Source organism: Leptodactylus fuscus, chromosome 1, assembly GCF_031893055.1.
Source record: "Leptodactylus fuscus isolate aLepFus1 chromosome 1, aLepFus1.hap2, whole genome shotgun sequence".
Lineage (NCBI taxonomy): Eukaryota > Metazoa > Chordata > Amphibia > Anura > Leptodactylidae > Leptodactylus > Leptodactylus fuscus.
In genome coordinates, this window is record NC_134265.1 from 159604206 (window position 1) to 159617806 (window position 13601).

Genomic DNA, 13601 nt, shown 5'->3' on the forward strand with positions numbered 1-13601 from the left:
GCTATGCCTATACAGCTGCCCATAGGCATTCTGGTTGCCATAGATAGAGAACATGGGCGTGAATAGGAGTCAAGGCTATATTTGCTGAATGATCGCTTCGGCACCCGTTCTGACAAACTATAAGGCTGCATTCATACAGAGTTTTTTGGTCAGGAATTTGGTCAAGAAACTGACTCAAATTCCTCCTCCAAAAAACGCCTCACCCTACAGCCCGTGAGGTGTTTTTAGGAGGAGGAATTTGAGTCTGTTTCCTGACCAAAAAACTCCATGTGACTTCACTTCCCAGCTTCTGATTCAGGTGGGGAGATTGTGAGTTGAGCATTTACTTTTCTATCTCTGATGGTAAGTTTTAACCCCTAGTTCATTTAGCCCTACTAATCTGTGTCCCCTGATGAACGCCAATGTCCTACAGGTTAAATACATACAGGGTTACATTAGGGCATTGCTACAGGATGAGCCTGGGGACTGCCATGGTCAGGGAAGGAGCTAAACACAGGAGCAGGATAAGTGGTATAGGATAGGGAGAGTACATCTCTGGCAACCCTCTGGTGATGTTCAGCTCCATGTTTGAGCCTCCCATCCATATGCATTTTGCAGGCTGAAGTTTGTCCTCTGGTAAGGTCCATCCATGCATGTTTGTATTAATGGTTGGTCTGTTGAACCACACCTAATCTGAGAATTTAATTTGGACTTCTTACTTTGGCAATGTGGGAAAACTGAACAGTTGCTAGCAGATTCCTTTAAAGACTACAGCTGATCTGAGTATCCCAGCATTTGTGGGCACCCATGGTGGGACAAGTTGACTTCCCAAATCGGAAAACCCTTAAAATGTCTTCCACCTCCATTGGGAGAATGAATGTAAAATATACATACTAATGTGTTTTATATTGTGTTTCCTGTTATTGCTTTATACTGTATTATCACATTTTTTTCTTCTCTCCCACAGAAATGTGTTTTCTGCAGACAAAGAGTTAAGCACTCTCGTGGAGCCTGTATCCAGTGTTCATATGGGCGCTGTCCCACATCCTTCCATGTAACCTGCGCTCATGCTGCAGGAGTAGTGATGGAGCCCGATGACTGGCCCTTTGTAGTGTACATCACATGCTTCAGGCACATGATCAATCAGAACATGGTGAGAACTTATTTTCTCAACGTTTCTCATTCTATTGATTTGAAATCTTCCAGAGCATGGTCACAGCATTGCGGAATGATGAGTGCTCCTCGTGTGTTTCTAAATCTGTCACTTCTGTTAGTTACCAAGTCTCATGTGGAGGCAAGCTTTAGGCATTTCTTAGAACATGAGCTATATAAAATAATCTTTCCCTTGAATACTTTAACATGTTCCGCTGATAATATTTCAGTGGATGATTTTACCCTGAAGTAAGCCTTCAACCATTCAGTGAACAGAGAGGTCTTTTAACAAATGACAGGAACTATATTCTCCCGGATATACATTCGCTTTCTTAGCCCTCTGTTTTTATTAAATAGTAGCCTTATGTTTCAACTATTAAAGAGGTTTTCCAGGCATTTTTTTTTAAAATTTTTTTTAAGGTCTGTTAGTGCTAGTAATAGGTTAATAATTACACCCATATATCTTTAGCAGTGTTTTGAGTGATTTCTGGGTGTCTGTGGGAGCTCCTTGATCCTCTGCGTTTGTTTACTTGGTGTAGCTTCCACAGTACCTCCCTCTCACTGCCCCCTCCTCTATCTGGGGTCTGTATCTGTAGGGACTCTGGCAGTCAGATCCCTGCTGATCTAAAATTGAGGTCCTACCCTATGCATAGGACATACGTTTTTAAATACTGTGTAACCACTTTAATAATTTTTTAAAACCATATTTTAGAAAATAAAATGAATATGGTTTAAGATGAAAAAAATTACCAGAGGATCTGTCACTAAGTAGAAAAGGATTAATCTGGTATTTTCCTTTTTAAAATTCATCCACCTATTCAAAAGATATGACCCATGGAAGATTTTATGTAAACTAGCTCTGATTCTCTGAGGGAGCCTTCACACAGAGTTTACGCTCCGTTCATTCAAACGCGTAAACACGTGTCAAAGTGACCGCTGTAAAACACAGTCCCATAGACTTCAATGTGTGCAGCTTTTACGTGCGCTACACATTGAAATCTATGGGTTTAAAAGCCTCCCATTGATTTCAATGTGTAGCGCGCGTAAAACCGGCACACATTGAAGTCTATGGGACTGTGTTTTACAGCGGTCACTTTGACACGTGTTTACGCGTCTGAATGAGCGGAGCGTAAACTCCATGTGAAGGCTCCCTAAGGTAGCAGTAACCTTATGTTTTTCTTTGAGAAAGTAAAATGTTCCCCTATGAAGACTATGGGAAGAATATGCAAATCTGTCTTCCATGATGTAATTAGGAAGTCAGGTGCCTCAGTGGAGTCAGAGCTAGTTTACATGTAATCTTCCAGTGGTTATATCTTTTGAATGGGTGGGTGGATTTTAGAAAGAAAAATACCAAATGGATCAGGGAAACAGCGAGAACAAAATGATGTATTTTATATAGCATTTTCTACTTGATGACATATAGTCTTTAAAATCTCTCATGGTGAAGATTCTCTGGTCCTGTGTGAGTCATGAATTTCCACTGGGGCAGCCAGTGCAGTGATGTCAGTGATGTCAACAAGGCAACACTGTAACCAGTGCCTTTGTGACAGTTTAGTAAGCAAAGACTATCAGGGCATATTGGGTTCATTGGCAAAAATTCTTAGATAAATATGTGCTATCTTCTACTGCCAAGGGGGCATTATTCACTGTCCAGCAATCACCCACCTGATAGCACAATGATATCAGTAGACAAACTATGGCACCATCATCTCTCCAACAACAAAAAAAAAAAAAACGATTTTCTGCAACATAAGGCCTTAGCCTTAAGGGGATGGGAGGACATGAAAGGTCCTCTTAAACCCCTTAAGGACCAGGCCATTTTTTGGTTTCGCATTTTCGTTTTTCCCTCCTCACATTTCAAGAGCCATAACTTTTTCATTTTTCAGTTCACAGAGTCACATGATGGCTTATTGTTTGCGGGACAAATTGTACTTTGTAATGGCATCATTCAATATGCTGTGCAATGTACTGGGAAGCTGGAAAAAAATTCAGAATGAGGTGCAATTGGAGAAAAAATGCATTTGCGCCATTTTCTTATGGGTTTAATTTTTACAGCGTTCACTGTTTGTTACAAATAACATGTTACCTGTGTTCTACGTGTCAGTACGAACGCGGTGATACCAAATTTATATAGTATTTGAAATGTTTTGATACTTTTAAAAAAATGATAAACTTTGCAAAATAGAAAAAAAAATTTGTGTCATCATGTTCTAACACCTGTAACTTTTTCATATTTCCATGTATGGAGATGGGTGCAGTGTCTTTTTATGCGGGACAAGATGACGTTTCTATTGATACCATTTGGGGAAAGATCTGATGGTTTGATCACTTTTTATTCAATTTTTTATAGCAGGCAAAGTGTTGAAAAAAACGCTTTTTGGCTGTTTTTATTTTTTTTGCCGCTACGCCGTTCGCAGTACGGGATAAATGTTTTAATATTCTAATAGTTCGGGCATTTTGGAGCGCGGGGATACCTAATATGTTTATGTTTAATGTTCTTTATTTACTTTTATAGCTAATCTAGGGAAAGGGGGGTGATTTGAACTTTTATATTTTTTTTATTTTTTTAATACTTTTAAAAACTTTTTTTTTTCTTCTGTTCCATTTATGATCAGACCCCTTAGGTACCTTGAAACCTAGGGGGTCTGATCGCTCATACTATTCACTGCAATACTACAGTATTGCAGTGAATAGGAAAATCGCAGCACTTCTATTAGACGATGCCTCTGGCATCGTCTAATAGATCTCATGCAGAGACAAGCCTGGAAGCCTTCAATAGGCTTCCGGCTGTCATAGCAACCGATCACCGCCCTCATGTGACGTTCAGGAGGGCGGCGATCGGGGAAACATGGCGGCGCCCATGCCGCCGGCGCCGTTTACACACTGCGGTCACGTTTGACCGCAGTGTGTAAAGGGTTAACAGCAGCGATCGGCTCGGGCACCGACCGCTGCTGTTATTGGCAGGTCCTGGCTGTATTATACAGCCGGCATCTGCCGTGTATGGAGCGAGCTCAGCGTGTGAGCTCGCTCCATACATCCCCATGCGACCCATGACGTACAGTTACGTCAAGGGTCGCTAAGTGGTTAACGGCACATGTAGTAATATTAAGGCGCTGCACTTAGTGACTTTCCACAAACCGCCATAATAGTGTGGCTTGGTGTTGACTGGTCACCGGTCTCAATAGCAGCTTGTGGGCACAGATTTAATGGTCTTTGCCCACAGGTAAGCTGGCTATACATGGCGCCAATCACTGTAAAGGATAAGTATCCTGATCGCTGCAATTGGTTGGTCTGTGCCTGAAGGTAAGCTGGCCTCCAACAGTAGCACCAGTACATATAACACCAATCACTGTTGAGGATTAGGGGGACATCTCTGCATCCCAAATCTGTTATGAATAGTTTGAAAGTTTTTATGTTAAATATCTTTTAAAAAATTGGTGTTTTTTTTTATGGAATTCGTATTTCCCAATTAAAAAAAAAAATAAAAGTCTTGCAATCTTTACTATGGTTACTGAGCCCCAATAAACAGTCACTTCTATAGCTCACTTTCTCTCCAGCTAATACTTTCATACTTGATCCATGGGGCTGCTGTAAAGAATATCAATTAGTGCTGTTAATAGCAGCTCACACAAGATAGCTACCCCAATAATCATGGGCAGGAAATATAATTAAAAAACAAAAACAAAAAACTATGATCAGAAAAAATAGCAAAATAGTAAAAAAAGAGTATCAGAATCTGGTTTTAATTGGTAAAAGTATAGGTGATACATACCACTTTGTGTATCCTGTTGGTATGATAGCTTCCTAGGTGATTACAAAATGACGTCTTCTGTTGCTACTGTTGTGACTTTCTCCTACACCTACTGTATTTTTCATTAAAATGGCACGTCACATTCTTGTCTCAGGTCTGTTGAGCAACACTGAATAACTACCATCTCACTGATCAAAAGTGACATTTTAAACTTCTATACATACTTTTTTCCCCTGACAGGATTTTTTTTTTCTCAGGTCTTAGAGTAAATTAAAAAGTGTTCCTGTCAGTATGTCATCTTTCACATATCAAGCCTTTATATATGAAATAATATTTTTTCTCTACAGTTTAACCACATCATTTTCTTTTAAAATGTCCAAGGTGTATATTGTATGTTGTAATGCTTCTAGAAATGCTGCCACTCTACAAAGGCTTCTCGTATGTTAGTAACTCATTTTAATTGGCACTAGTGCCAGTTTCCAGATGCCCCTTACACTGTATAGATGCTTTTTTTGATCCTGTACAATGTAGCACAAATCTTTTGATGCAAAATATGTCAATTCTGTTGTATTCTGTACCCTAAAGATGCAGAGAAAAACCTTTACCACTCTGTTGCTGAAAGAATCCATTAATATAATGAGAATCTGTAGCTTTACTGCAAGATGTATTGATTTGTCACGGATACTAACGTTTCTTGGTTTCAACTTTAAATCTGTATGCAAATGATCTGTTTTGTGGACCCAGGGTGTGGCCAAGCCTTTCAGAGCACCCCCTAACAAGATGACTGACAGGTCCCAATGTACTGTGTCTGCTATGGCCATGCACTGGGTACATTGAAAGGCTGATTTGCATACAGATTAAAAGTTGATCTTCACTTCACGCTGCAGCCATTTTCCTTTTTTCATTTTTTTACTTTTTTTTTCCAAAAGCCATAACCTTTTTGCTGTTCTGCCTGTGCCATGGAATATCCTCCAAAAATTTCTTTGCCTCGTCCTATATTGACAGCTGTAGCTTTTTTTATTTTTTTTTATTTTTTTATATGTCAATTTCTGGACCTGGGTAAAGGCTCTGTTGTTTTCTACGTGGTCATTTTTTATTGATACCCTTGTGGACAATGCTTGAGATCTTTTGATCACCTTTTACTGGTTGATTAGATTTTTTGCAGAGGGCAAAGCAATTTTACCATTAGAGCATTTCCCTGTTTGGAATAAAGAGTTTCGCTTTTTTTGTTTAATTCTTTTAATTAGTAAAATGAAGAAAGGGGCCTATTTTATTTCACATGATTTTAAGATATACTTGTATCCTTCTAGGGGGCTTGAACATGTTATCATTAGATCCCATATAATGAATTTCCTGGACAACCCCTTGAAGAAGAGCCTTGGACCTATCTATAGTAGTCTTGAGTTTTAATTCTTTTGTGGGAAAGTCTGTATGATCCGTGAAGGATGAAATTGATATTAATGGAAGTGCAAATCCTTATCACTTTCATTTGGAGGAACCCAAGTTTTTCATTCACTGTTATTGTTAGTCGTGTTGACATGATCATGCTTCATGAAAAAATAACGCTGCTATTGCATATACCTGTTCACATTTCAACAGGGTTTGGTAGTGTGAACCCTACCTAAGCTTCAGGAATTTGACCTCCAGTATAGACCTGGATGAAATAAACTAAGTATATACATTCTCAATTTGGGCCCCATTGTATTATATTAAGTATATTTTACTTTCAGGAATGTTTTTATTGTTGTCTTTTTGTTGTACTTTTTATATCATTTAATAAATACCGGTGAAAGTAAAGGAAGAGACTGCCTGCACCTGGTTATCAAGTCTCTCGGTTGAGTCAAGCAGTATTTTGTTCTCCTTCTCCAATAACATTTGCATAAAGAAGAGGGAACAGTCTGCCGCTAATGTCTCCCACCTTTACCATTATTTCTGCATTCCTTTTATACTGAGAATAGGCTATGTTCCTTTCCACAGTGACTTTATTTATATGTATTGGTTTCTTTCAGAGAAATAAAATAACCAAGAAGAGTATAAATATTGGACAGACAGTGATTGCAAAACACAGAAATACAAGATATTACAGCTGCAAGGTTACAGAAATCACTTCTCAGACCTTTTATGAAGTAGAGTTTGATGATGGATCTATCAGTAAGGACACATTCCCTGAAGATATTGTTGTAAGTTGATAAAAACAATATGTATATGCATATGTGTTTAATAATGTATACCTACTTACTTTAAACAGATTTGGCTAAATATTACATTTGTGAGAGGTCTGGCATTTAATATTAAGCTACATTCACGTTGCCTTCATATGTCCAGTGTTCTGATCTGTAAGCTCCTCTGAATAGTCTGAACAGTGGAAAGGCAGTGGTAGTATAAATGTAGCCTAAGATGGCAGTAAGTGGAGTCCAACATTGCAGACATGTTTTAATAGTCCATGCATGGATTTTTACCACAGAGAGTTAAGAGTTGTTCAGTTTCAACAAATTTATTGTTTTTTTTTGTGTGTGTGTAATAAAGGGTTTTAACATTTTCCAATATACTTTCTGTATTTCTCAGTTCCTCATAGTTTTCTAGATGTCTGCTTGCTTTCTAGATTTCTGCTTGCTTAATTGTACCTACTTCTAGTAGATACAAATCAGTCCATGGTCACATGATATATACGGTCCATGGTCATGTGATGAGCACATAGGTGCACAGCTCATTACAGTCACAGCACAGTAATCAGACATCTGCCTGGTAACGAGCTGTGCACCTGTGTGCTCATCACATGACCATGGACCGTATATATCACATGACCATGGTCAGGGTTTTATCCTCTAGAGGTAAGCAGAATGAATGACAGCAAGCAAAGATCTACAAACTGTAAGGAAAGTGACGCAGAAAGTATTTTGGAAATTTGTATAACTTTTCAATACAACCAGTAACGTTTATCTGCTGAAATCGAACAACCCTTTACGTCACTTGCAAGACTCCTGAAAACATTTACCTCTGGACTGTGTTCCTCCTGCTCGGTTAAATTGCCCACACTATGTTTAAGTATTACCGATCCAACAGTAACACAGAGTGGGATTTGTTGGGATCACCCATAATGCAGTGGCTATTCCACAAAGCAATTCTTGCACTGATTTCCTCCATGATCACATCACATCCAGTTTCTGAATTTAAAGGGGAGCTCTGTGTCCCCACCTGCTGCACTTTCCTCCTCACTTTGAGCACAGATAATGTAGTTGATGTTACCTGCAGTCCTATGTAACACCTATGTATCACAGTGATAACTGTTTGAGTCAGAGAGTTATCACCGTGTTATCTGATGTGTTACATAGCATTGCAGATGATGTCAACTACATTTTCAGTACTCAAAGTTATGGTATTATATGTGGTGTTACATAGTACAGATAATGTAAATGGTATTACCTGTAATCCTATGTAACACCTTAGGTAATACTGTTTGAGTCATGAGGTTATCTAGGGGCAGACACAGACAGTAAAGGGTCCCTGTGCAACTTCAGTAAAATGGGCCCCTTGTCCTCTGTCAGAAAATAGAACATACAGATGTAGCAAATGTTGTGCACTACACCTTTATCACAAGGCATTTATGCTATTTGTGTAGCAAGTTGTATATTTTTAGTGCATTAGGGTGGGTAAACTATACAAGAATAGCACACTGTGACATAAAACAAATATTTATTAGGTGAAACAAATATTATATGAAAACAAGAAAAAGTGTAAGCTTATCTGCCTATGCATGTTTCAATCCAAGCTGGATTTTTCTCAAACTTAGTCTGAAATGTTGCGTATGAACTGATAAATATTTGACTTTTTTTCATCACCTACATTGAAATGTGATAGATATAAAATAGACATATACTATAGATACATATGAGAGAGGTAGTTAGAACAGATAGTCAGAACAGATAGTCAGACACTGTAGATAGAGAGATAATAGAAAGATAACTAGAGAGACAGATATGAGATAGATATGGATGAAGGAAACAGATTTACCTGCTGGTTGCTATGTATGGCTCCCCTACTCCATTTTACTTTTTCCTGTTACATGCTGCTAGTCCATAGGATGCTGGAAACTGTCTCATTCCTACTGCCAGGGTATTACAGGGGCCAGTTAGATTCACAGCAGCCCTCACCTGGCTTTCCCGAGAGTCTCCCTGTTTTCAGGCCCCCTCTTACCCAATTACCCGATGAGTCTTCACTTTTACCTGGTTGCCGGCTCTTTAGTATTCACTGCACTAAGATGAAGTCACATTTCAGTGAATACCAATAAGGAGGTTGCTGGGTTATCCTCCAGTCTGTTCTAATCTATGTATTTTTCCATTAGGTGTGATTGAGTATTTGACACCTACTGAACGTGCATGGAAGGCTGTCAATCTACTGCTTTAGCAATTTCATTGAGTAGCGTGGCTGCTTTATATGTATCATCATTGGGCTTTCACCCAGGTTTTTTTTGTTGAGGAATTTGGTCAGGAATCCGCCTCAAAATCAGCCTCCAAAAAAAAAAAAAACTCTATTGGGAGGCTTTTTTTGGACGCTAATTTTGAGGCGGATTCCTGACCAAATTCTTCACCAAAAAACGCCCTGTGAACTCAGCCTTAGGTGTGATACAGGAGTTGCCTTATTTATATTTGGTTGTTGGCAGATGCTGTTGACATTTTTCTAATGTGAATTTGTCATTTTGTTGAAATTATCGATTGAGGCAAAAGGGAAAACAGAAGGGTGTTGCAGTGTGTTGTGGTTGGTTGACCTCAACAGTGACCACCAGAAACAGGATGTCACCTGGTAAATGATACCAAGTATGGAACTAGGTATTGCAGAGAGGGTGCAAAGTAGGAATAAACACTCTTTTTAATCTCCCTAGAGATATGGTTTTGTTTATGTACACAGAGACCAACTATTTCTCTGAGCAAATAGAGAAGAGTATGTCTTCATCTTAGAGAGGATCTTTCACCACCTGGGGCACATGCAGTTTTATATACTGCTAGAAAGCCAACTGAATTCAGCGCATTATCAGCTTTCCTGTTCTGTGCCCCCAGTGAATAGCTATTGTGCCGGTACCTTAGCTCTTCACTGTCAGAAGGGAGTTTCTGACAGTCAGTTAGGAACGCCCTTCTTCACAGTAGCATCTATAGTGCTGTACTGTGAGAGCAGTGAGGAACGCCTCCCTCCCCTCTGATAGTACTTGTCCATAGATGAGTACGTGGGGGGGGGGGGTTTCCTCACCACTCAGCATCATCCATGGGCAGTAAGGAAAGCACCCTCTCACAGTACAGCACCATAGATGCTGCTGTGAGGAAGGGCGTTCCTGAGTGACTGTCAGAAACGCCCTTCTGACTGTTCAGAGCTACAATACTGGCACCAATAGCTCTTCACTGGGGGCACAGAACATGATCCAATACCTCACTTAACTTTGTGTCCTGGCTTCATCTTACCCTTTTTCCTTAGTTGTTATTTGTAGAGTCCATAAAGTGGTGTACAAGTGAGGTCACCACAGCTTTGGAGTGCTCACAATACATTTTTGTAGTAAGGCTGGGCGAGTAGGTCAGATGTAAGTAGGTAAGATGCCATTGTATGTTTTAGTGCATTGCGTACTGTAAGTGCATGTTGTATATGAGTGGCATAACTTAATATGAACAATTGCGGGTGTTGGTTTCCAAAAGTGAATAGATAAGAATTTCTTGTGCTTTACAAATGAAATCGAATCTTATTTTCTAACGCAGTTTGTAAAAATAAACTCCATTATGCAAATTGTTTTAATGGAAGATTCCTTTAATCAAGGTATGTAATCAGAAACCATCTAGAAATTCATTTGAGAGGCTTAAGCTAGTATTAGTGTACATTCATCATCATTTTCTCATGTGCTTATTTGTAGAGTATGTATTGTAGTTTGCAGTCTGTGAGACAGAGTAATCTTGCCATGAAATGTGTTGGTTGGAAGGTCTGATGACTCTCTAGATCCCACTGATTGTTTCCTTTGTAAAGGTTCAAACATGGCACTAGCCAGTAATGCTTTGTGATAGCCTCTTGGTTGTCTCTGTCTCTGCCCTGCCTGTTTGGTATGCGCAATACAGGAAGAAAAGTTACTGTCAGAGGCAGAATACCACATGGCCTATCACTAGACCTCAGGAAAGTAAGGAAAACTCTAGCAGGTATTCAACCCCTTATGAATTTAGTCACATGCTTAGACTAAGCAGGCATTGACCCATCCACTAACCTAGACCATGAACAGTGGTAGCATTAATTCCTTACCTTTAGACTACCTACCTGTGGAAATTCTCAAATTTAATGAAAATCTCAAAAAACGCCATTATACTGTAAGTTAATATGTTGCATTTCGATTTGTCAAGAGATATTCATCCCAGCTTGCATAAGCTATAAAGCAAATATAAATATAACATAAGCTGATCATACACGTTACATTTTGGAAAGCCATCTGATAAATGATGTTATTGTTTGTTCAACATCTATAACTAAATTGACCAGTCGGGATGAGTCTGATTAAGTTGACTGATGATTGGCCACTTTTTGGCCTAATGTAGCAAAAACTGATATTTTCGGCTGACTGCCTGCCAAAAATAACTGACATGACTGATTTTCTATTGGTAAAAAAAAGTCAGCCATCGCTAATATAAGTTTGCAGTGTTTTTATGGCTGATCAATGCCTGTCATCTGTAATTTTGTCCAACAAAAGACTAAAGTGAAGGACCAGGTAAGTTCACACAGGGTTTTTTGGTCCGGAACCTGAGGTGGAGGCTACCTTAGTTTCCGGACTAAAAAACAGCCGCGACTGAGTGCCGGTGCACTGCACTGGCATCCAGTCGCGCACTCTCCTCCGGATTAGGCCCAACAAATGGGCCTCGCATTCCGGCCTGAAGAATGAGCATCTCGCTTCTTTTTCCGGGAGGCGGAACAAACAGCTCCCAGAAAAAAGAACTGGTCAGGATTTTGAGGCGGATACGGACTCAAAATCCTGATTAAAAACCCCTAGAAGAAAGGTGGATCAGTGTTTTACAACTCTGCCACAGGATATTCTGGTGGTTAATTTCTGAAATCATTAAAAAATGATCTAGATGCCATTGTTGCAAAGCATGATACTGGAGCTTATATGTACCAATCCAAGGGTATGTTCACATGCTGGAATTTAATCAAACAAAAAGCTTCAGACCAAGGAAAACAATTCATACAAATGACACTGCATTTAGTTTCCTACATGAGACTTTGCATCTTCAGCTTCCTATATCACATTTTCTATATAAATCCAACAATTTTCTGCAAATATACATTGAGAACGTTGCTGTGATTATATTGTGGGAAAAAAACTAAACAAAATGCAGTTCTTTCTGCTGTAATAAAACCAATGACAAGTTGGTAGCAATGACAGATTACACTGTGCAAGTCAAGGTGGAAATTTAGCCTTCAGTTCATTTATTTTTAAACACTATTTTTAATGAAACACTAAATGCAGCGCCATTTGTATGAATTGTTTTCCCTGGTCTGAAACTTTTTTTATTTGATTAAATGGAAGCATGTTTGACAATTTGCTTTCTACATTCACCCTTCAGGCAGATAAGGGCTGAAGCAGGTTCTGCAGCACAGCATACATTGTTCTCTTGACAGATCCTGTATAATTCGCTTTGTTCCATAAGTCATTTGAGTTAAATACATGCTTACCTTTGAGGCAGCAAGAGTGAAAAATAGACTTTTTTGGACAAAAATAATTGTTTTTCATATTTTTTTTATATAACAAAACAATATGTAAATTCATGATTAACCACCCATTTCTAAAATGTGCAGCTGCTTTCAATAGAGAATGTATGCCAATGCAACTGTGAGTAACTTAAGTGTCCATGAAAACATTTCCAGTGTTTTTCAGCTGCTAAATACACTTTTTTTATATTATGTGCATAGGTAGTACAAGTTGTACACATCGCGATTTTCTCTGCACCCAATTGGAAATGTGAATTGTCTCATTGACTATAGAGTGTCAATGTATGGAGTGTACATTATTGTTGGTCCCATCTTTTGTCTGCTTCACAGCCAGCATAGCATACAAACTTGAATAACATTCAGGTGAATGGGCCCTTATAACTATAATATTTTTAAGGGACACTAGGCTCACACTAGTGTTTGGCTTTCCGTTCTTCGGGACTGCTTAGGGATCCAAAGAACCGAACCAGTCTGCTTAAAAAGCAATTACCCATGGGTCGCATAAATTATAATGGGTCTGCCTGGTTTCCACCTGAAAAAGGCGGAGAGAAAAGTCCTGCTTGAGTTCGAACGCTGGTGTGAATCCAGCCATACGATAGTTGTCCTTCAGCGTATTAAATTGAGGGAGCGTCTTACCGAAATGTGGAAATAAGTTTCTTCATGTCAGATATATAATTAAACATATACAAACTGCAACTTAATGCAATGTTTCATTTGTTGATTCCTATGCAAATAAAATATATCTCACGGTGATTTCTGCTGTTTTGTGGTAGTCTCTGTAAATAGGCTGTACAAGACACAGAATGGGTTGTCCAATATTTATGTTCTGCGTGTGTTTTTGCATTGCAATCATCAAACAAATCAGTTTGCAACTTACCACATACCCACAGTTGTGTAAAAAGTTCTATACATAAATATGTACCGTGCTCCCTCATTGAAGTGCACAGTATAGCAGAAAAATAATGTGAAGGCACCTACAACTGATGTATAAATA

General features: G+C 39.0%; 1 protein-coding gene across 1 annotated transcript in view; it reads left to right on the top strand.

Moving 5' to 3' along the window:
• Positions 1 to 13601, top strand: part of KDM4C (lysine demethylase 4C) — a 282851-nt gene that overhangs the window by 250650 nt on the left and 18600 nt on the right. Inside the window, exons 18-19 of the mRNA XM_075278892.1 lie at positions 947 to 1132; positions 6892 to 7062. Of these exons, the coding sequence (XP_075134993.1) occupies positions 947 to 1132; positions 6892 to 7062 (357 nt within the window). The remainder of the gene's footprint in view (positions 1 to 946; positions 1133 to 6891; positions 7063 to 13601) is intronic.